Source organism: Propithecus coquereli, unplaced genomic scaffold (assembly GCF_000956105.1).
Source record: "Propithecus coquereli isolate 6110/MARCELLA unplaced genomic scaffold, Pcoq_1.0 Scaffold371, whole genome shotgun sequence".
In the NCBI taxonomy this organism is placed as follows: Eukaryota; Metazoa; Chordata; class Mammalia; order Primates; family Indriidae; genus Propithecus; species Propithecus coquereli.
This window is the reverse complement of record NW_012149408.1, coordinates 2,442,140-2,465,935: the sequence shown is the minus strand read 5'-3', so window position 1 is coordinate 2,465,935 and position 23,796 is coordinate 2,442,140. Positions and strand designations below refer to the sequence as shown.

The 23,796-nt window shown below is 49.1% G+C and overlaps 1 protein-coding gene across 1 annotated transcript in view; it reads right to left on the bottom strand.

Moving 5' to 3' along the window:
* Positions 1 to 2,564: 2,564 nt before the first annotated feature.
* Positions 2,565 to 23,796, bottom strand: part of UBE2QL1 (ubiquitin-conjugating enzyme E2Q family-like 1) — a 33,724-nt gene continuing 12,492 nt past the window's right edge. Inside the window, exon 3 of the mRNA XM_012651850.1 lies at positions 2,565 to 3,922. Coding sequence (XP_012507304.1) covers positions 3,791 to 3,922 — 132 coding nt within the window. The 3' untranslated portion in view covers positions 2,565 to 3,790. The remainder of the gene's footprint in view (positions 3,923 to 23,796) is intronic.

The following is a 23,796-nucleotide window of genomic DNA, read 5'->3' as shown; positions in this document are numbered from 1 at the left end:
AGGGTCCCGCAGGTGAGAAGTGGCAAGGAGCCACCAGCTCTCTACAGGGCCAGCGAGGACACAGATCACGCCCTCCATGGGGTACCCTCAGCCTCGCCCATTTCTGTACCAGCCTTGGCTCAAACCTGACTCACACCATGGAAGCCTCCTGGTTATCAGTCAGTAGTCTCTGGACTTGCACAATGTCTGTGATTTCTGCAGTGCAATTTGGCACTTGTCTTGCTTGTTGCTGGTTCCTGTGCACGATACTGTCTTAGGAGTTCCCGTCCAGGGAAGGAGCTGGATCTGAAACTTTTGCATCCCCCAGATCTAAGAGAAGAGTGCTGAGTGAGCGGGAAGATGGAAGATGGTCAGAACGCAGCGCTGATTGACTTAATGTAGAGAACGGAGATCAGAAAGCAAGCATATGGTTACAAGGAATTGTATTTTAACCACCGTAATTGTTCATTCTGAGCTGCTATTCAAGGGTCTTCTAATTAAAGCCTATTGTTGTAAAATAAATTCCCTGCTACTATGAAAACGACATCTGAAGTTCTTAGGACAGTCTTTCATCTCCAAAGCACTTCTACTGCATCGCTTTGGTCAATTCTCAGTCAACCTGCTACGAGTTTACAGCTGAGGAAACAGGCTCAGGCAGGGGTGGGACCCGCTGGAGTTACAGACACCAGCTTTGTCTTCTGATCTTAGGCCTTTTGCACTAGTCCATAGATTTTCCTCTCAAAAAAAAAATGTCAAATTTTGATAGGTGGAGTGAACATGGAAGCTGAAAAATTTAAGCCTAAACCATGGTTTTTCTGAGTCATGGATTTTAGAGATTGTGAGTCTTCATGTGAGTGTTGCATGTGGATGTGTGTGTGCACGTGTGTGCAAGTGCGTGTGTGTGTAACTGGCAGTAATTATCTCGCTGCTCATACAGGCATGGGAATTCTGAGGCATGGGAATTCTCAATCTCCTAGACAGTCGGCTGGTGCAGCTGATGAACCTGTGCAGGTCTTACCCACAGGCCTTGGCGAGCAGCAGACAGGACGCCCAGTAACAAGGGTTGCTTGTCCTGGCAATCTATTGCATAGGAAAGAGTTTTACACGGAGGGGAGAACAAACGAGTTTTTCTGTCCCTTTGGCTCTGGGGCCCCTGGCTTGATATATGGGATTGTGGAGCTGGTGGGGCGTGAACCTCAGTCCCCTCTGTCCCGTTGTTCCCTGCTGTCTGTCTGAAGAGGGACAGGTTTCTCGGCTTGTGTGGGAAAGTGACCTCAGGTGGCAGGCTTCTTTTCACACTGGGCTCACATGGTCAGGTGTCTACTTCGGGGGCAGAATGAGGCTTGTGCTAAGGTGTAGGTGGTCAGGACCCACACGCAGCGGTCCCCAGGGGCCTCAGTGGCCGGCACTGCCCTGCTTGCTCATGACAGTGTGGGCCCCTGGGAAGGGAGCTCTTGCTTCTATGATTTTCGAATTGTTTCCCATTGCTTTTGAAATTAGAAATTTTTACCAATTTAGGTGAAAAATGGCATTTCTTTCGCTAAAGAATTGATTTCTTCTGTAAGTTTCTAACAGACCTAAGGGAAATGCCATGCAAAAGAAACAGAATTCCAGGTGTAGAGAAAGGGTGACTGGAGCTCCCTGCCATTGGCACCGACCTGCCCACCCCGGGATCACCAACCTCCTGGTGACGCCTCCTGGTGTAGTGTACTCAGAGACAGCTGTGGACACATTTTTCAATCGGCTAAACAACATTAAAGTGACCCAGCTTTGACTACACATGTATTTTTTTTCCTAAAAATTTTGCTTTTAACTTTACATTTGAAGGGGAAAATATCTGGAAGGCAGTACATTCAGGTGCTTTCCCCTAGCAAGAGGTTTCTGTCCTAGGTCTTTAATACCCACAGTGTAATTCCATTACAAGCAATAGCCCGAAAGACCGTCAGCTAAATGTCAGGTTTCCAGGATGGAGAATTCCACCTGGGAGGATTAGATGAAAGAAAGTACGCTATGGCTTCTGTTAGTCGGAGGAAGTTGAGCAGGGCATGCATTCTCAATACACTGTCGTTTAGGCCTGGCAGAGCTGCGTGTGTATACTTGGGGCAATTGCAAAAGTGGTCAAACACAAAAGCAACGATACATTTGGTTAATGACCAGCCATGCTGGGAGGCGCCAATCCCTGTCTTTGAGTCTCTGGTCTCTGAAAGCCTTGAACAGGTCCCCAAGTTGCCAAAACTGGCTGAAGAATTGTATCCCATTGGCCCAGAAGGCTTGTTTCCTTCATTGTGGTGAGACACAACTGGCAACATTGGAATTTGACCCAACCATTCCTTTAGCTTCTACTTTTCTCCCTGCTGCTTCTGGGGACCATTTTAATTTACGGGAGTTTGGCAAAGACTATGGGTTCCTAAGACTCATTTCCTGGGCACCCGGCTGTAGAATACTGCTTCTGAAGTTCACGGGGCGGGGCGGGGGAGGCGGTGTTTGTAGTATTGGAAATACTAAAACTTTTAAAAAGAAAAAAGAGGTTAACAATTTCAAACGGAAGGATAGCCCACAATGATCGGACCCTTGAGGCCGTGCTTCAGGTATGCATGATTTTATTTAAAATGTGTCCAATAAGATTTTCCACTTGGAATGAACATTTTACCTCTTTCCGTATATTATTATAAACAGTACTTCCTCATTTCATGGAGTTTCTTAGAAAGTTCTAAGTAACTTAACAGAAGAGCAAATGAAACCGTGGGGAGATTAAATAACAGGAAGTCTACATCACAGCGCGGGTGCTCACGCATCCCAACCTCGGGGGACACACAAGTGACTACTGGGTGAAGAAACAGACCCGGTCATGCAAATCATCGTACGATCACTTGGTATCCTTTGGCAGTTCTGGCATTCCCTGTCACTAGCACATATAATAAAATGAGTCAGATGACCGCAGTGAATGGGAAATCGTCTTTTGCATTTGATGGTTGAGAGAAGACAGGAACACAAATGCACTGTCGTAGGAGCATTTCCTAACGTCGGAAAAGACTGTTCACAGCTCTGAGCCCCAGGGGTGCACCTGGTGTCCGTACACTGTCTGCCCCGGGTGGCTGCAGCATCCTCTGCCTTTCATCTCATGGCACTGGTTTATCTGTGGACAGCAGCACATCACAAAATCAGCATCGAGAGCACATTGTAACCAAGTGGGCAGTTGTAGATTTGTATCACAGAATCTGGCAATGTTAAATTTGTGTTTTCATGAGCCAAAGGTCATAGCACGAATGAGGTCTAAATGTCATCACAGCAGACCATGGGCCACAGAAAGACACGTCTTCAAGTTACGTGGACCTGCCAGGGAGAGAAACAGAAATAGAGAGCACAGCAAACAAGTGGTGGCGTGCACCGGCGCGGCGCACGGGCTTCCTAGGAGATACGCAGGGCGCCATTTACACGGAGATGGAGCGGGCAGGGCACGGAGCTTCCTGCCGGCTGGTGGGGGCTGCTGTCATGGAAAGAAGCTAAGGGCAATGTGACCAGGGCGGGCAGAGGGGCAGGCAGGCTGGGAAACGTCACCATCTCAACATTTGTTCTAAAGTGACTTAGAGGTGATCATTCTTTTATAATCGAAATAATCCCGAACAGCGTTTGCTCCCTCTTTCTCTCTGTAAACACATCTGTTCATAAATAACTTAAACGTCTCCTTGGCATTCAGGATGCAGTTCTGGCTGGAGTGAAAAAGGATGGAGGATGCACGGCGTTGAGGAGGAGATGTCGGGGCGTTGGTGTGTGTGGACAGGCGGCTCAAGCATCTGACGCGCAGCAAACATCAGCCGTCAGAGACCGGCGGGGTGACCCAGCCGTACTTTTCATGAGTCTTCACCAAACTCTTAAAGGTAGCTTCCGCTTCCTTGCGACTGAAGGACTTTTTTGATTTGCCGGCTTTTCTACAGATCCGTCCCTGCGTGAGATGGAAAGAGAAACCGGGTTAGAACTGGAGTAGCAAGTCTGTTTCCCACCGGCTTTGTTAAAAGCGCACAAGATCGTGGGGGGGTCTGACGTCTGAGTCAAGGAGACGCACTGGCCACCAGCGAGGCGGGGGCATCCTCCGCGGGCAGACGTGGAACATTTCGGCTCCGGCGCGAAACACACGGACAGCCTGGAGCCGGCAAAGCTTTAGGGGACGGGTGCTGCCCTTGCAAACCCACGCGCAGCCCTGGCTTGACGGGAACCTGCTGGCGTTAGGACGCGGAGCTGCCTCTGCCCTGGTTCCCGCGCCACTCCGCAAGGGCAGCCTTACCGCGGGAGCATCGTTCGGACGGAGCATGTTCTCTCCAAGGCGAAACATTGTTCTGACTTCCTTACCCCCCCTCCAAAGAATGCCTTTCATTGTAATTTGTAATTCCTCCTTGGTAACAATGGAGATAAATATGTTTATCTGTAGACGTGTATATTTGTATAGTCACACACACATTTAAAAACTCTAACGTCTAAAATTCATGAGCAGGTGAACGGCGCCCAGGAGGGGTGTGAAGTGGGGGCCCTATTAGACTCGTTGCCGCTCTTCCCACTCCAGCCTCAATTATTCTTCAAGCCCCTCGATGACAGGTCACCTGAAACCTCCCTTGGCCTCCGAGGCACATTTACTTCCACTTAACCTCCCTCAGGCTCCTGGAAGATGTGCCTGTCTCCTGAGAGCCTCGGGCACATGTTTTGCGGTTGGGGCCGAAAGCCCCAGAAAGATCTGGATGAGTCGCATCGACCAGCACGAGCACGTGCGCTGTTTCCAGCCATAGCCGGCTGCGTGTGAACTGTCACTAGCGGGACTCCCAGTGGGCCCTCTGCATGCCTAGCCCAGGTGTTTGTGCTACAGCGCACTGTGGGCACGCGCCGGGCCTCCCGACAGCGGCTCCCAGGGCACACTGCGCCCTGTCCCCTCGCGGGCACCGAGGGCCACAGGCGGGCGAGCTCCACCCACTCTGGGCTCCTCTGGTAATGCACTGACAGCTCCAGGGGAAAGACGGCTGTGCTGACCTCCAAGGCTGCTGGGCAGGTGGAGCCCAACCACCAGACACGGGGGCTGGAAGAGCATTTCACACGTCTGAATTCAGAGCTTGCACTTCGTTTCCAAGAACTCCGAACCCTGGGCCCGCACGACTGTTATCCCTAGTTGAGGAGTCAGAAATCCGGGGTTACTGTGTGTGGCCCCTCTGGATACCGTGCTGGCTTTGCTCGTTCCTCTACTAGCAAGGGCAGAAGCACCTTTTCTAACATGCCGATTGGCTCATGGCAGCCTGGGAGAGAAGCTGACGGGAAGTGGCTGTTTATCGACTGCTAGAAACTTCCCCACGCCTGGCTGGGACAGGACTCCTATTTTCAATTTTGTAACTTCATACTGTGCTTATGTGGTGCAGTTATAACATATTTGATAAAAAGGGACCCCCAGGGGCTAATACACTTATAATCATCATAGGCATGGGCTGAGATCAAAGTCCACAGTTATTTCATGAAACACATGCAAATGTGTCTTTGCAGGGATGTTGGCATCGATTTATCCACCAAGTGAGAGCAAACATTGAGGGCTATGGTTTTTTGAAAAAAGAATATTTTAACCATTTCTATGCTTCTTCTCTATAATACTGAAGATTTATGGTGCAATTTAAAAATGCTAAACTAAAAGTAGCTGGACAAATCTAGGCTCACAATCATCTTGGAATATTCTGTGGCTTTTGCATGAACAGATACTTTGCCTGTCCTTTGTGAAAGTCCCAATTGTTACAAGAAACAACAAACAAAACCCCACAGGCACAGACGATGCTTTGTTGCCTGTCCTTCCCTGGAAGAATTATGAACATAAAGCCCCAGTGCTCAGTCAATTCAGCAGCCGGGAGACAGAGCCCATTATGAGCCAGTCCGAGGTTCCACGCTTTTACTACACTTGATTGTCGATAAAAGGCTCGCGTCTCATCTCCTGTATCTTAAACCCACATTAACAGTTAACAAATGTTTTTTCATACATTGCCTGTCCGCTGATTGGCTGTGCAAACGTGTATTGCACAGTGAAATGCTGCACTTTCAAAGCTCCACCTGCGTTTCCTGGCTCTGCCAGGGGCACAGAGCTGTTCCTGCTCGCTTGCCCTGGCCGTGCTCCCTGCGCCAGGAAGGCGGCAGCCCCGCGCCGTCCCTTGCTGCTCCACGGCTGCTGCTGACGTCTGGGCACCTCCATTCTTCTTCCCAGGACGCAACCTCTCGGAAACTTTTGGAGATAAAGTACAGACAATACCTGCATTACAGCATCATTACGAACACCCAGTAAGATATCGGATTTGAAAACACTGAGAATTTTGACCTTCCTACAATTAAGAACTGTTTTTCTTATTCTCACAACATTTTTCTTTCTCCCTTGTCTGTTTCCTCTTAAATTATCAAAGCATCTTATCTGAGGTATTTCCTTTGAATAACTCCTGTTTCTTCTAGAATATCACTGCTTGTGTTTACTGCTAAAAGACCTGGATGGGACAGTTTACTGACCCACTACAATAGCTTTGCTTGTCATTCAGAGTTTATGACGACATCTTTGGTAAGTAACATTCCCTCTCTGTCCTGAGCCACAAACTGTAAACGTATAGTTATGAGCAACCATAGGGTTTTGCCATCACAACCTTAAAAATCTCACTATACTATTGAGGCAGAACAGTGTTACTGAGATATGATTCTCTAGAGCTGTATTTTTCGAACAAAACCAATAGGTTTTGTTTGGTCTTTTTAGGGGCCAGTTGCAACGATTCAACCTGAAAACATTTCCACATAGCCAATAAGCTGATAAGTGGCCCTGACTCGAGTCCTCAGTTCAGCCCCTGAGCTCGTGCGGCCTCCAGCACACCCACGTGTGCACCAAATTTCAGCCTGGCTCTGCACACCCGCATCTCTCCACTGTCTTACACTTCTCACTCATCCCTTTACTCATTTGTTCGTGCATTGGGTGCTGGGTTTAACAAGGCAAGTGACGTTGGTCCCTGCCGTTAGGGGCTTAGGGTCCATTATGGGGGGATAACCAGGTGTATTGCAGCTGCTGAGACAGAGGGTGGATCCCTGGGTTTCTCAACCTTGGTCCTGTTGACATCCCGGGCCAGGTAATTCTTTGTTGTGGGGCTGTCCAGTGCATGGGAGGATGTTAACTGCATTCCTGGCCTCTACCCACTAGCACCCCCCGAGTAATGACAATGAGATTGTTTCCAGACATTGTCCAATGTCCCCACAGGAGTAAAATCACTGCCAGTTGAAAGCCGCTGGCGTATGGAATACCGGTAGCCCAGAGCAAGGAGGAGTCAGTCCATTCTCTGTGCATTCAGCAAATGGCGGCAGGTCCCCCTGGGCCGGGAACTGTGCCGGTTACTGGGACTGCGGGGCTTTCTAGGAGGAGGGATTCTGGTCCTCGTGGAACTTGTACCCTGGAGGGTGTGATGGATCACGCGTTGGGGAAGAGAGAAAGAAAGGAGAGAGGAGGGAGGAGAGGGAGGTGTTGGTGGTCTGTGTGTTGAGAAAGATTCCGTGGTTGATGACACTTGAGCTGAGCCTTGAAATATCGGCGGGTGGGTGTTTACCAGGCTGAGGTGGGAGACGATAAGGGGCGAAGAGCGAAGGCTTGAAACAGCCTGCTGTGCTCAGGAAGCGATGAACAGACGTTTGAGGGCTTAGGCATGGAGTTTGAGGGTGTGTGTGTGTGTGTGTGTGTTGTGGGAGGAAGTGCAGAATTCAACAGACCTGGCTTTGAACCCCTGCTCCAATACTTTCTGACTGTGTGACCTTGGGCAAGTTACTTAACCTCTCTGAATCTCAATTTCCTCATATGTAAAATAAGCATAATAATGGTATTATATGACACTGGGTTTTTACTAGAATTTAATATGTTAAGATGCTTGGCACAGGGCCAGGCACAGGGTGAACACAATAAATGGGGATTTTTATTTTTTAAACTATCATAGAGGGGCTTATCCTTTGGCAAAGATAGTTTCATTCTTCCCTCTTGAAAAAACACCAAAATGTGTGTCTTTTTATGTGGATATTATGACTTAGTTTATTCAGTCACAAAAATGTCTTCAGGCAAATCCAATATATCGCATTTACATGGCTAATTTCTTAGCCTTTTAAATTATGTCTATTTTAATGAGTTGAAATTAACATATTATTCCATATTTCTCACTTGATTAGATTGTTCTTATTTTTTTCTTTGCAAATATACTTTCTTGGTATTTCCTTTGTCTATGAATTACAGAGTTTTGCTTTCTAAAAATAGGTTAAATTTCCAGACTACTCATGTAAAGTTTTGAGGTTTCTGAAGTCATTTCCTGTGCTCAAATTATAGAGCTGCTACTTAATTTTAGAGTCTTTGAGAGTGTAATTGTTAGTCTAAAAGCACTCACGACCCTGACCTCCCTGACGCAGGTCCCAAACACGGGTAGTGCTCATTTTAGCTTTTCCCATAACACTGCTACCTGGAGAAGAAACTTCAAGCTCGCAGGCTCTTGGCTTGACAAAAGCAAATGCTCAGGTTTGGGGTCCAGTAGGTAACTGTCATGGTCCGGAAAAGATGGGGGGGCCAGTCTGACGGAGGCCACATGGCAGGCCCTGGGGAGGGAGGGCTGAGCATGGGAGGCCTGGGTCACTCTGGGTTGCTGACCTGGGGGGAAACGGGTTTTTGGGATAAGATACGAAGACATGTGTGGGTTGGCTGGGTTTGGAGTGTGCACAGAAGTGCAGGTAGACAGGGGCAGGAGGCTGCCAGAAGTAGAGATTGGGGCCCACACCCAGGAGCCCAAGTGATAAACGTGGTGGGCCCCGCAAGGAGAGATGTGAGGCCAAGAGGGCATCGTGCCTCTGCTCTGTCCACTAGCCACAGGCTCGTGAGCACGTCACCCTCCCTGTGCCTCCGTCGCTGCATCTGTGTCACATATGTGCCAACACCCCCTGCTCGGGGTGAGCCTTGAGTAATAATGAGCCCTGACCCAGAGCACGGGTGACGCGCCAAGGTGAGATGCGTTGGAGGTGCTGGGAGCCACCGTGGCAGGGGACGTGGGGCCAGGCCTGCGGAGAGACGCTGTCTAAGGAGCAGGCCGCGGAGTCCCTCAGTGGGAATGGGGAGTGTCAGGGGGCCAGGCAAGAGGAGAAGCAGGAAACCTAGAGGTACCAGGTCACATGCACAGGTGAGACTGCCCAAAAAGCATCTGCAGGGCCGGCCCTTAGGAGAGAGCGGTCATCTTAGACGTGTAATGGTTACTCGGTTTATAATAATATCAAGGTTTTAAAAACTTTTTTTGATCTTTTTTTTTTTTTTTAGCAATCTCTGCACATTAAAAAAAAATCTAGTTCTTTAAAAGAGTATAACTTAGCTTAGCCGTGAACAAATCCAAGGAGAGCAACCTGTACTCCCCGGAGATTTATTAAGCATGTGCCAACCAGACAGACTTTGGGTGGGGTATTAGTCATACTCGTGCTCAGATACTGTCGCAAATTTTGTTTGTGACGCCTCTCAAGATGACAAGGCCAGCATGTTTTGCGTAAACTTCGATAGTATTTACTAGGAATTAAAGTAAATCCACTTTGCTTACTTACAAAAAAATCCCCAAGTCTCTGGCTGCACCCAAAGCAGGGATCATGGATGCTTGCAAAACACGAGCATCTCTTCTCTCTACACTTTAAAGAAAGTTCTAGCAACTACTAAATCTGTTTTGAAACAGATGGCATTTTCTCGCAGGAAGCAAGCACAAAAAAAGGAACTTTTTGCTAAAAATGTAAATGATATCAGAGAATCCTTCAAAAAAAATTTTTTTTTTTGGAGATACCATTTATACTTTTGCTTAAGCAGCCAGATGCCAGGGGGTTCCATTAACGCACACCTTAAGGCAGGTAAGTGGCGGTGAGATGCACTCGTCAAAGGCATCAAGGTGGCTGTGTCGAGGACTGTCCATGAGCCAGGCCCTGCTCTGAGGACAGGTGAACACTCTCGCTGAACGCGCCAGGAAACGCCGCTGGCCGGGCTCTGCCATGGCCAGCCCTCCGTTACAGACGAGCAAACCGGCACAGAGAGCTCAGGACGGTGCCTGACGTCACCCTGCTAGGACGTGGCTGGGAACAAGCATTCCAAGGCAGGAATCCCGGCTTTGGAGGCCACGCTCTGAACCCCACGGCCAGGCCAGCTTTCAGAAACGTGGAGAAGGGCCACAGATTTAAGAGCAGACAAAGAAGATATTGATCTTTCGCTCCGTGACGTGCTACCCGCCTCGCTTTCCCCGGCACGGGCTCTCCTCAGCCACCACGTGCCTGTGTCCCTGGGCACCCCTGTGTGGATGTGGCGCTCCAGCTGCCACCTGTGGTTCACCACGGAGTTTGTATAAACCCCCGAGCCTAAGGCCGTGAATCTGCCTTCACCGCCAAGGTTGTGGCCTTCCCACCACCCGGTGTGGACTGATTCGGGGAACGGGCAGGTGCGTCTCCCCAGGGAGGCTCTGTTCTCTCGGTTTCAGGTCCAAGATAACCGGCAATCCGTGTTTTCCTTTCTGCTGGATGCAGAACGCAAAAGGAAGCTGCTTTTCATGGGCCACACCAAGGACACCGTGTTCCATTTTCAAGGCTAAAACACTTATTTAGCACAAAACAGCTGCTCCTTCTGTGTCTCCTTAAGAGACAGTTCCAGCAGTCTTCATGTGGGATTCTGGAAGAGTCCTGAGCCACCCCCTGCCCCGGTTATCGTGGGCTGACTCGCTGATGATCAGACATTGGTACCCCTGCGTTTGCTGAAAGCTTCCACTCCTCGGACCTGGGTCCATCGAGATACTCGTTCCTGAGGTCAGCCTGGGCCACTCCTGCTTCCTTGCTGAAGTCACCCCTGGTCGGAGACAGCTCTGAATGGTCCTGCACTCAGCGAGCGATTTGCAGGAAGCCACGGCATTTTCCTACCAGCTTGACTCCTTAGACCACAATCCGGCCAAACCTCTTCCCTGCACAGTGGACTTTCTTGGGGCTCTATGTTTCTCTTTCTTTTTAGAAAGGAAGAGAGTCAAGGTTCTACCCACGGTGCCCCAGTGCTGCCTCAGCCCACCCGGTCTTGGTGACTTAATTCTCACTGCCACCCTCCTGTTCCAGGGGCGCGATTCCGTCCATGCTGACCTGCGGCCACCACCCCTGCCCACCCTGTGACACCAAAGGTTGTCTCCACCCGGCCATACAGCCTTGATTTATGGATGGGGTGCTGGGGTCCGGCGCTGTCCTGATGGTGCACATCAGAATGACAGAAGGATGCCCCAGGTGGGCAGCTTGTGGGTGAGGCCAGGCCTCCCTTGCTCCCAGGAAGGACAAAGGCCCCAGCAGAAGGGACGCAACAGCAGAACGAGCGTTGCCAGGGAGACGAGACGTGCTGATAGTTACCCACGCTCCACGTTTCCTGCCTTTTGCCCGTTTCCCGACAGAAAGCGTCTGTGCCGAGGAGGACCCTCTCCCACACGTGCCGAAGGTCACCTGCCCGCCACCCCAGGCCCTTCCCTGCCATCTGCTGCTGATTTGGTGACCCTCCATCATCAGGTAATTGGGACACTTTTATTTCACGACTCCCATGGTGCAGCGTTGCTGTGGAAACAGTTCTCCTAGACAGACGATAGTTATGGAAATTCTGCTGAAGGGAAACCCCAAAGAAATGAAGGAGACCAAGAATGTCACTAGAAAACGTGACCGGAATGAGAGCCAGGGAACTGATATGTCAAAGCAGAGGCAGCCACGGTCTGCTCTCTGACTGTCAAATCCCAAGCTTGTTTCTGGAAAAATCCCATCAAGAAGGAATGCCAGACAACCCAGGCAACAGCGGCCCGGCACTTTCCTCCTCGAGATTGTGTCTGGTTTGAGGGAACCTATCCACCTTCGCGCTTTATGGTGACATTTTATGGCTTCGCTCTCTTTCCCAGGTGACGTCACTGCACACCACAGTCAGCACAAGAGTTTTGCAATGCAAAAGGAGATTCTACAACGTTAAATAAATAAAGCTAATGAGATTTTGGAATCGCTGGAAATCTTCAGATATAATTTCTGGAAAAATTCAAGTGTGAAAATGTTATGATTTGGGCACAAATTTATATTACAAGTATACATTGCTTTTTAGAACAGTCTGTTTTTGCTGTAAAAATACAGCAATAACAAGACTGTACATGGATTTATTTATTTCACCTATGTTATTACTTTACTGAGTTTTTTATTTTTTAAAGACATAGTCTGGCTCTGCCACCCAGGCTGGAGTGCAGTGGTGCGATCACAGCTCACTGCAGCCTCCAGCTCCTGGGCTCGAGCGATCCTCCGGCCTCAGCCTCCCACTTTACTGACTTTTTAAAAAAGGAACAGTGCTCATAAAGATGTGAGATTTGATTTCTGCCCACTCAAGAGTCCCACATAGTTGCCAATCAGCCTTAGACCTTGTTCTGGCAGGGTGGTTTCTGGGGATAGATCAAGGTCTGTCTTTAGTTTGGTTTCTTTCCTGGACCTCGAAGTGTCCTTGTGAGCCTTTTCAAGGGTTGTGATGAACTTGCAGCTAATCCTAAAGCACTTTGCTTTAAACAACAAGTGTATTCATAAAGCACTCTTTCTGGCAGGTCTTGTGGTGAAATCAAGCACTCATCATCAGGAGCTGGCTCCGGAAGGCCCGTGCGCTTCCGCACTGGGAGCACCTACTGCCCTAGGAGGTTTCGCCAGCTCTCTCCACACTGGCAGGACTGTGTCGTCTCCGGCCACGGGCTGGAATGCCAGTTCTCGCCCCAGCACCAGGCAGAGCTTTGGCTTCCATGATGGAGTCTAATGCTGGCGCTTGCCCCGCCATCACCCCCCACACCCCGCACTTGCACTGGTTTCCTGTTGAACTAAGTGCTCCCCGGACAGGAGAATCCACCCTGCAGTGTGCTATGAGCAACAGGAGAAAAGGAAAGGACTGAAACCATTTCAGGGCTGCATGATGTCGTTCCACCTTCCCAAATTGGCTGGTGTTACGCAGGCGATGGTTCCAGTATAAATGAAACCCAGCACACACCTTTCCTATGTTTGCAAGGAAACACAGCACAAAGCACAGGGTAGGACAAAACAGCTTACTCAGTGTTGACAAAACAAATTGGGGACCTTTGTGGAAAATGTGGTGTTCTATTAACATAAAAGACTCTTAAGATTGTAATCAAGAAAGGAAGTTGATTCTGAATTCACATTTCTAGTCTCTGGTTGAAAAGCTCGGGAAACGACCGGACTGATTCTGATTGACCTAATAAAATTAACAAGAGATTTTCTATAAGCAACTGGGATGGCTATTATTACTTTTAGGTCATTACTTTGGGAGATGCTCTCATTTTAATTTTTTATTTGTATAAGGGTGTTGCAACACACTCTTTGCTTTTTGATTAAGTAAGACTTCAATAAGCAATACAAATCATATAAAATAATTTAATCAGTGTTTTTATATAAGTTACTGGAAATCTTCAAATAACACATGTTTTATAATACAGTGTAGGTAAAGCTTGTGCCCGTCACTGTTCTGAGGACTTTCTGTGTATAAACTCGCTCAGTCCTCACCAGGGAAAGGTAGGGAAACTGAGGCACAGATTTAAATTGCCCAAGGTTGTGCAGCTGGTGGGTGTTGGAGATGGGACCTGAACTGGCGAAGTTGGGTTCCAGAGCCCATGCTCACAACCACTTCTCCCCACATGTCACAGCGGAACCTCCAGCCACGCATCTTCACGCGTCACCCTGAGTACTGGAGTTCTCATTGCAAGCATCACATGACTGCATACCCAGCACCCCGGGGGTGCTCAGGCATCTTCACTGAGGATGAATGATGAATCTTGTAGGATTGTCACCATGGACCTGAAGTTCCATTTATGGCACAGTAAGAATTCCAAAGAAAGGACACACTGGTTCCCAAGGAAAAGGCAGTGTCCCTCAATAGCCCAAGTCTATTCCAGGACTCAGAGTTGGAACCCTGCGATACTTGAACATTCGCAAGAAAGTATCAGCATGTTGCTGGCGCTCAGAATCTGTCAGTAACTCCTCCTAAGCCATGACTTCCCAGCCTTATCTGGTCATAGAATACCCAGCTCCTCCCAGCTGTGCCATGCATGTACTTGTGACTATTAGCTCCCACGATGGAGTGCTCCATCCTGGGTAGGGGATCTGCGTGTAGTCACAGGCCATGACTGTACCCTTTAGCCTCCATGTGCGTAAGCCAATGTCATCTTAGCCCTGCAGGCTTAAAACTTCAACCAACTCCCAAGTTCTGATCACAGATTTCCAATGAGTATCATTTAGAAGGTAAATATTTTCAGAAAACTGGAGTTTCAAAGTAAAGTCTTTCAATTTTACTGAAAGCACCTTGTGCAATATGTTCTGTCTGCGTTCAGTAACATGCGGAGGACCCATTGTGGAGGGCCCTAAATTAGATGTCGAAGGGAGTTAAAGAGTATATCATCAAAACTGCCCTTTTCCTCGTAATGGAAAAGTTGATCCCAGCTGTATTTTGTAGTGGTATTTTAAATGGCATAAGAACAATTTTACAAATTAATTTTCCTTGCTTTGTTATTGTGATATTTACAATGGCTTTTGTCAAGATTCAAAGATAATGGAAACCAGGCTTGTTCAATCTGCAGACTTGAAGTGGCAAAAATAAGCTCAGTTCTGGCTGTGCCCACTTGGCCTCTCATGTACTGAGAGTTTCTGAGTCACAGAGAGGTGACCTTCTGTGGACCTTGCTATTTGCAGGTGACAGAATTGGCTACGCACAGAAAACCCTAAAGGTTCAGCTATTTCCGAGGCACTGGGTGTGGCAGAGAGCACGGTTCGCTAGTGCTCCACAGACAAACACGTGTCCTTACATTTCTGCCTCCCTTGCAACCAGAGCGGGGCCGAGGGGCCAGTGGGAGGTAAGTGGAGGGACACGTGTGTGTGTCCCGCGTTCTCATTCCTGTTGCTGTGAACTCAGAGGCCATGTGCTCCAGACTGGGGAGGGACACCGGCCTGTATCAGACTCTGCCCTGAAATGCACCTTTCTTGTGCTGAGCCACGGAGGGTCGGGGTCAGCTCTCTTGAGGAAACTGGAGTTCACGACTCTGAGTAAAATTCTTGACACACAATTGGGAAATTTACACGATCCATGAAAATACGATAACTTTGAAAATGAAGAGCGAACAGGGGGGTCTTGGCCTATGAATTGTGAAACAGGATGACATGTTCCTAAAGATGGTGTAATGTCTGCAGAGGAGCAGGAAAATCGGGGAGTGGAACAGACGGGGGAACCGTCTTTCCATGGTACTGTGATGGGATGAAAATGGCAGTGGAAAAAGATGAGGCGGCTCGGTCCATGGCGGGAAGGAAAGCCACTTGCCGTCTGGAGAGGAAGGGAGGGGGCTGCGGTCTCGACCTGGTGGCGCGCACAGGAGGACTCCAGATGTATGAAACCTAAAACGCAAAAGGAGCTCTCTGAAGCCAGTGGGAGAAAACACGGCAGGGCGTCTAGCGACGTGTGGCGTGGCGAGGAAGTGGCTCTTCACAAACAGCCTTGGCAGTGAGATGATGCACCAATGTGCCTACTTCAAAGCAGGGAGGGTTCTTTTTCCCAATAAAAAGTGAGAGAGGAAGAGAGCGAGAGGAAATATTGGAAGAAGATATTTGCAATGTCTAAATGTAAGGAATTAATTTCTGGAAAACAGAAAAAAATTTCTGAAAATTGACAAGAAAAAGCCAGATAACTAGGAAACTTAATGTGCAAGGGACTGAGGAAGCCTCCAGACGGAAACCGAATCCCTCCAGCTGCCACTTGCGTGATCTTGGACGAGGATCCTCCCCAGCCACGCCTCCGGATGAGACGGCAGCCCGGCCCCCGGCCCACTGCAGGTTCACGGTAGACCCAGGGCCGGAGGCACCCGGCCGTGCGGCACTTGGATTCCTGAACTACAGAAACTGAGAGCAGAGGCGTTGGTTGTTTTGCGTCACTGAGTTTGGGGGTAATTTGTTCTGCTGCAATAGATCAAGAAAACAGAGGCCTAGGAATCAACTTGATAAAAAGGGCTCCTAAATGTAATAAGACAAATAATCAAATAAAAAGGGAAAAAGGGCAAATAAGAGATTCAAGCGGCCAAAAAAAAAAAAAACCCTAAACTTAAACAAACAAATAAAAAACCCAATGGCATGAAAAATGCTAAACCTCATAAAAAATGTGTAAGCTAAGAAAATAAGATATGTTTTGCCAGTGAGATTAGGAGGTGTCATAATCTGGGGCTGGAGGGCTGGGGAGGGTTTGGGTCTCACGCTGCTGATGGGGGTGAGAACTGGTAACCTGGGGTAACCTTTCCAAAGGGCCGTTTAGCAATGTCATCTGATCGAAATGGGGCGTGTCCCTGCCCTTTGATCCAGCACCCCAGTTCTGGGTGTTTCCCTGTGGTGAGGAGGGCACAGGAGCAGACCTGGTGTGCAGGTTGTCTCAGGAGGGGATGACCGGAGGCCTCCTAACTGTCCCCTCCCAGAGGACCGGCTCCGTCATCCACGCCACCTCACACCCTAGGAAGCTCGGCAGCCTTCTCAAGAGTTAGCTGGGCAGAGGCTGTCCGGCGCACTCATGAGAAAGACGTGCACACTTCACCACGAAGAGCGTGGTCCCACGACTGAAGAAAGCATTTACACCTGTGTAACTGTGCGTGCTCACGTGTGCAGAAAAGCAGCCACTCTGACACGTGGGATCATGGAACTTTTCATAATCAGAAAACGAATTCTTAAGAGTTTTAGAAGTTAGACAATATAACATACAGCACTAGAATTTTGTGCATTATCACAAATCTGTGCTTTTCCTGGCTCCTTCATGAAATACCAAAGCACTGATATTAAGGGCAAGAATTGTAAGATAACAATAATAACAATGAGGGCTATAATGTAATTATACAACTGGTTTATTGCAGGCCCAGACGCATGTGAACCAACTGCGAGTGGATAAAGGCACATTCCTCCAGCTGCCCTCTGGGAGCACAGGGCTTCCGAGGGGCTCGTCTTCCACGTGGAGGTCAAAGTCAGCGCCAGGTTCCGTCTTCTAAATAACCTGGAGTTGGCGGGGAGCTCCGCACTCAGTGCTGGTCCGCACGACAGAGCCGCCACTCAGCCCAGCACACCACGGCTCCCGCATCGCTGTGCTCTCGGTCCACAGTCGCCATAGACCAACACGGGGTCCTGCCCGGAACTACCAGCAAATGTCCCCTGTGTTCACTCTGGTCACCGAAGGCCATCTGATTCCAACTGAATAGTATTTGTTAAATTGAACCAAATCAGAGCACTCTACTTCTCTAATAAATCGTTATTATCAGGAGGGCAGATCAAAGTCGGCAGCAACAGAGAAAATCTATTTATGTTATTTTCCATTTAATTGGCTTTTTTGGGTTAAGTGCACTTAAGGGAAGAAAAAAACCCTACAGATCATTTTAATTACGACATTGTAAAAGTCATGGATGTCATCTTGAAATTAAAATGTAAACACTTAAGTGTATACTACTTGAATAAAAAAATTTATAGAAATGGTTTAAACATGCATTTTCATTTTATAAAAAGCCTTAGATTATAAATAAGGACCCAGCCTTAAGATATTTTGCTGGACTCCAGCATTTGTGAAGTTTGTGGAAAATCCCTCAACTGAGCCACCTGGGGCTGGTCAGCCTCGGGGACTGAGCGTGGGAGGATGCCGAGTGTCATCTTCCCAGCTGAGCCTCTGGACGCACAGCGGTGACAATTGTCATGGAGACACAGCGAGGCCTCAGGTAGCCGTGCTCCCCTCTGTTGATGCTGGTGGAGGAAACCAAGTGTGCCCTGCTCTTGCAGAGTTCAAAGTTCCAAAAGGGCAAGGGACAGGAGTCTCGTCACAGCAGAAGAGCGGAAAGAAGGCGCCAAGGAGGGCGGTGGCCGTACGCGTGGATTGTTAGCCTCTGTCAATCACGACAAGGGCCTTCCTCCCTGTTCTAAGTCGTGGTGCTGCCAGGTGGTGCTGGCGGCATATCTGGGGATATTTTCATGAACTTCTCTACTTTCAAATAAACTAAGAATGCACGCAAAGTGCAAATCGTTGAACAAAATTGTTCTCCCTGACAGACCTAGTGACTGGGCTGGTGGATCACCCAAATTCTCACGTGCTTGTTTCAAAGGAGTTAATAAAATTAACAAGTAACAATTGTTTTCCGATGTGACCATAAATTGAATGAGTAAAATTACCACAAAAAGTGGAATTAAGGACTTTCAGAAAGCATCTTACATCTAACTTAGGTGGAACATTTAAAATGATGAAAACAATGATTAAACAAAGCGTCCCTTGGGAGTATCAGCATAAAAACCAACCGGATGAAAAATACATTCACCACGATAATTTCAACCGCAGCTGGTCCACTCACGTGGCCTTCAAGTATCACGATGCTTCAGGTGGTCATTCGAAATAATAATCCACCCCCAGCCCTTCTTTCTCTCGGTCCCCCTGAATGTCTACACTGCCTGCCCACTCCACCCCTCTGCAATCCCTCTGCCCCATGTCCTCTTTGTCTGAAGACCCTCGGGCCAACGCACAGGGTAGGGGTGTCTCTTAACCCAGCCCCTGTGCTCCTAGACAGGACGGCCAGGGAGAGAAAACAGGGCAGGGGACCAGCTCCTTGGGGAAAGGGCATTTTTATGACAGTCATGGCTGGAAAGAGAGGAAAGAAACAGAATATTCCTGTTAACTGTGGACAAATTCAGAAGTGCAGCACGAGAACGGGGGTGGGGGAGGAGATTTGCAGAGACTGTGATAAGGTAAAGTGAGACAAAAAAATAATGTCATTCTGGAATAAAGAGGGAAATGGGGAAAGTGCTGAAGAAGATGGACAGAGTGTTCATGTTGATAAGAGCAAGGAGAGAAGCCGCAGCAGACGAAGCAAGAGCAATCTTTAAGGTGGAGAGGAAAAGCAAAGCAGGAACAAATAGAGGCAATTATGATGAGCTGGAAAAGTAAAAAAACAAAAAAATGTTTCTGGGACAGCTAAGAACGACAGAGGAAGCTGGGAAACCTAAAGCTGCTGCTGTAGGCTGTGTCGAGGCTGCAGGAGCACGGGGGCTGGAGACAAAGGAGCCCGCAGCTAAGCAAGGGGCCTGCCTGCAGCTGGGCAGAGCCCCGTGGCCAAGACAGGGAGGGGACATCTGAGATGCAGAAGTCCCAAGGCAGAAAACAGATGACCCACACTGACACGTGCTTGGAAAGAAAGGCTCTCTGAGGGGCTGAACCGTATCCCCTCCTACCCTATGTTGAAGCCCCAACCCTTGGCACCTGGGCATGCGCTGCATTTGGAAACTGAGTGTTTACAGAGGTAATTAAGTTAAAACACGGTCATTGGGGTGGGACCTCATCCAATATGGCTGGTGTTCCTCTAAGACATTAAGACACAGGCATGGAGGAAGATCGTGTGAAGACGGGGAAGACACCATCTACGTGCCAGGGAGAGAGGCCCCACAGGGAACAGACCCTGCCCAACCTTGGCCTCCGACTCTGCCTCCAGGAATACATTTCTGTTGCATAAGCCCCCATCTGTTGTACTTTGTTTTAGCAGCCCTCCAAAATAGTAAGGCCAATAATACAGGTTCCAGTAACAAAAGTCACAACTACAGGGAAGGAGGGGAGGGGGAGAGAGAGATTGAATTTACATGGTAGCTCCCACCAGAAAAGACTTCAGTGAAGCAAAAGGAAACATGTTTGCAAAGACATTCTTTACACAACACCCTCTGCAGTAAATCACTCAGCGAAACGAATACCCAGGGCTGGCACGCCGGGTGACAGTCTGGGGACAATGGGCAGGCTCCTTCGCTTGCTGTCTCTTGACTCCAAATGCAAACCTCTCTCTGACGTCCCACCTGGTATACTTTCTGCCAAATAGTACGACGACATTTCAAGGGCACATGATTAAAAACAAAGCCCTGTAAAACCAATTCTCGTTTACGAAAACACCCTGACCAATGAATTCTGTGTTCAGAGGAAGACGGAAAGTTCAAATGATGTAGCACACTCACGGTGCCAGAGTGACATTATTCTGGCACTCAGCCCAACCAGAACATGCCTTTCGATGGAGTGTCCCCTTGTTACTATAAACGTCCGCTTGCCCAACACCGCGATTACCGTGCACTCAGCACCCTCCACCTTTCTTGGATGGCTCATGACCTTGTGGTGCCTTAAAGGTCATCAACTCAACTTCATTCTTCATTCTACAATATTTTGCTGAGTGCCTGTCAGGGACAAGGTCTGGGCGGGTCCTGCAGCCCCACAGGCCCACATGCCAGGTGCTCCTCCCGTAGGGAAACAGGGGACGGCTCCCCAGGAGGCCCACGTGCTGCAGCCAGCTGGAGGCTGCGCTCTGGGCTTGGGATGGAGAGAGCTGGCCTGGCCAGTGCCTGGCAGAGGGAGGAGCAGAGGCCGCCTGAGGACATGGATGGGCGGGTGGGATTCCATGGGACAGCTGGCCTCAGGGTGTCGAGGGGCACTGGAGACCAGCTCACATTTACTGCGCATGAGAGGGACGCTTCCTAGGATAGCTCACTGCGAGCTGCCAAGGACCGGAGGCGACTCCTGTTCCAGTTTGTGGAAGGGGAAGCATGGGGGGAAGAGGCAGCTAGTCCCGCTGTTGACGCCGTTCACGCCACCAGCCTGGGTGCCAAGTCAGGGGTACAGTTCACCGCCTCCTGCCTCCTGCTCGCTCGGGGCCCTGGGAGGGTGCAGGGGGCAGGAGGGGACCAGGGGAGCAGGAGTGGGGGTGCAACACGCCCCCAGGAGTGGAAACCAAGGCTGGAAGCCACTAGATCCTGAGATGCAGACTTGGTGAAAGTTATTTTTTGCTCATCTCCTGGTTTTCTGTTATGAAATTAAAATATTCACTCTTATTTAGACTCAGTCTCATTATTGCCTGCCACCTCACCTGGCTCTGAGATTTCAATATGAATCTGTTAAGAAAGACTCTAAGAAAAGTACAATGGTAGTTCCATTTAAAAAGTGCCCCAGAATGGTGCCGGCACGTCAGCGGCCACGCCGAGGTCACTGTGCCCAATCCCTCTGTGGCAGAGCTTCTTGTCGAGCGGCAGGACAGATGGCCCCGCAGAGCGAGGAATGCCATTAACTGCAAGGGCAAAAAATAGCTGCATCCCAAGTCCAAATGAACCTCTGTTTTTGAAACGTCATTAAGGCCGTTAAAATTCCACCGAGGGTGGCCTGAGGCGTGCTGTGTAACCACCGTGAAGGGCACTGAAAGGCCGCCCTCCTGCTGCCAGGACACTGCCAGCGCTTAGCTCCGAGAGTCACCTCCTTTCTCCCCGACCCCACGCGCGGTTCCAGTCTCCTCCGACGGACGAGTGCAGCCAGAGGTGGCGAGACCCCTCGACTGCGCAACGGCGACACCGGCTACTCTGACAAAGACCTTCAGAACCTATCAGACAAACGGGCAAAGTGAGACCGTGTGTGCTAGAAGGTTCTACTGCACTGGTGGGGAGCCAGCTCCCGTTTCTATTTGTAAGACAACAAATCATCATCTTGACTTTGGAATTTGTCTAACGTGGGATTTCAAATCTTTCATAGCTTCTTTGTTCCTACCGCAGAGCTTAACGTATCAGGAAGGAGAACTTACTCTGCATGGCAAGAAAACGCCAAGCGTTACCGCAGCCTGATAAACATCACCGAGACCTGGGGTTACAAGCGACCTGTTCACCGCGCCTACTTTTCCCAGCTCTGCTCAATTATGTGATTCTAAATACTTGCTTTTTAGAAAAGCCCTTAGGATATTCTGGAGCAAAAATTCAGTATAAGGTCACAGTACAAATACCTAGCCCAACGGGGCTCTGGGAGACTTTGGGGCCAAGACCCGGCTCCTGGTTCCCGGTGTTCCCAGAGTGGGGGAGGGGTAGCGGGGACACCACAGGTCAGTGACTGCTGTGGTCTACACCACTGCAGGAGAATGAGGGTGCCAGCCTGTTCCTCGGAGCCTTGCCTTCCAAGCCCTGCACAGGCGACAAGCCATCTCCTCTGCATCTATCCAAGTGGCTCTCTTTTTGCCGCTATTTCCCAAACTCATTCTTTCCCCAGACTTTCCTTAGAATCACTGCAGTGTACACTTAAAACACGGTACATTTTCATTATTTGAAAGAAATAACTTTAAACAAATGTACTCACCCAATCTCAGAGTAAAACTCTCTAGAATATTCTGAAACATTTTCTAAAACTCTATGGACCTGTAAATATGGCGACCGAACTGATTTAAAAGAGTAGCAGGAAATGGCGAAATAGATGAGACTGAAGGAGGACGAAGGAGATTGAGATCGGCTACAATGGACCAATCTTCCCCATAATCACGTGGAGGAAACAACATGAAAAGAAAAGGAAACTATTAAGTAGCACAGAAATGGATGATTTACCTTCTGAAAGGTAAGATTACTTATGAAAAATGCTCCCTTCTTTTCATCATTCTCTCAAACCGTGCTTGACTTATGAGACTAAATATCCCTGCATTATTTTTAAGACCAAATACATTATCAAATAGCCTTTCACGGTGGGGGTAGGTTCAGAAGCTGGAGGTGTCAGAATCATTTCCCTGTAGACGAGATCCTTTCCCTCAACCTTACATTTAATTTAATGGTAAGTAAGATATAGAAGTTTCCATTGAATTCCATGGGGAAAGTCCTCAGGAGTTTTGGATGAGGCTCGCTCTGCCTGAATGCACGACAGTCAGGGGGTGGCCTTTCCTTCCTTAAGTCCTCAGTAAGCTCTTTCTGTCCATCCCAGCAAGGTGGACTGTCTTCTGTCTCACTAGTGGGCTCTCAAACTTGGATACCTAGCAACTCCTACTAGATGATGCTTCAACATGAGACAACATAGAGGGAAGAAGACGCTCCTTGGAAATTCTTGCTAAGCAGAAAGGACAGCACGCCAGGCCTCAGCTGCTACTTGGGAAGTGGTGGTCTGCTTCAGTCCCGTCCCCCTCGGGAGCGCGAGAAACCAGGGCGTTTGCCTCGCCTGTCCTGATCACGGGCTTGTCTTGCTCCTCAAGCCAGAATCTCCCCGTCTGGGACTTCTAGAACACCGTGATGCTTTGGAAGCTGCAGAGCTGAACATGGACGGCAGGGGTGGGGCCCTGTCTTGCTCTTTCCAGCACCTCCGGAACGTCTCTGCTCCTTTCTTGATGCCAGACCCCTGACTCTCAGGTCAGCCTGTGGGCTGCGTCCTCCACACACCTGCTCACACATTCGGGTTCTGAGTCCTGAGTTGTAGGTGTCTTTCCTGGTTAGGTTCTGAAGTCCTTTAGTGTTTTCTGGCCCAGAGACAACAAGTGACCATTGGCAGGCCTGAAGAGGTCAAACGATGGTCATCCTTGCTCATGCCTGTCCAGCCTCCTGCCACCCTCAGGGCCAATAAAGTCAGCTGCTGACCAGCAGCTACTGCAGAGCCTGCTGCGCTCACTCTTCCAACAGAGCTGGGGGCCGGGGGCTGGGAGAGCCTGTGGCCTATCCTGAGGGGACACCTTGTGGGGCCGGGAAAACCCAGTGGGATGCGGAGACCTCTAATTTGTGTGTGGCCGGAGCCAAGCTGGGGATGGAGGACCTTGAAGATTTTACTTAGGATAGGGTGATTGACACGACCTCTTCCAGAAGATTAGATGACAGCTAAATAATGTGTTTAGCAGGAACAAAAAAGAGACATAAATATGAAAAAACAGTGTGAGTGCTGCTGGGTAGAACTGTTTCTATTTGCCAGCCATGATGCTGGAAAACATTACAAACCTCAGTCGGTACTTA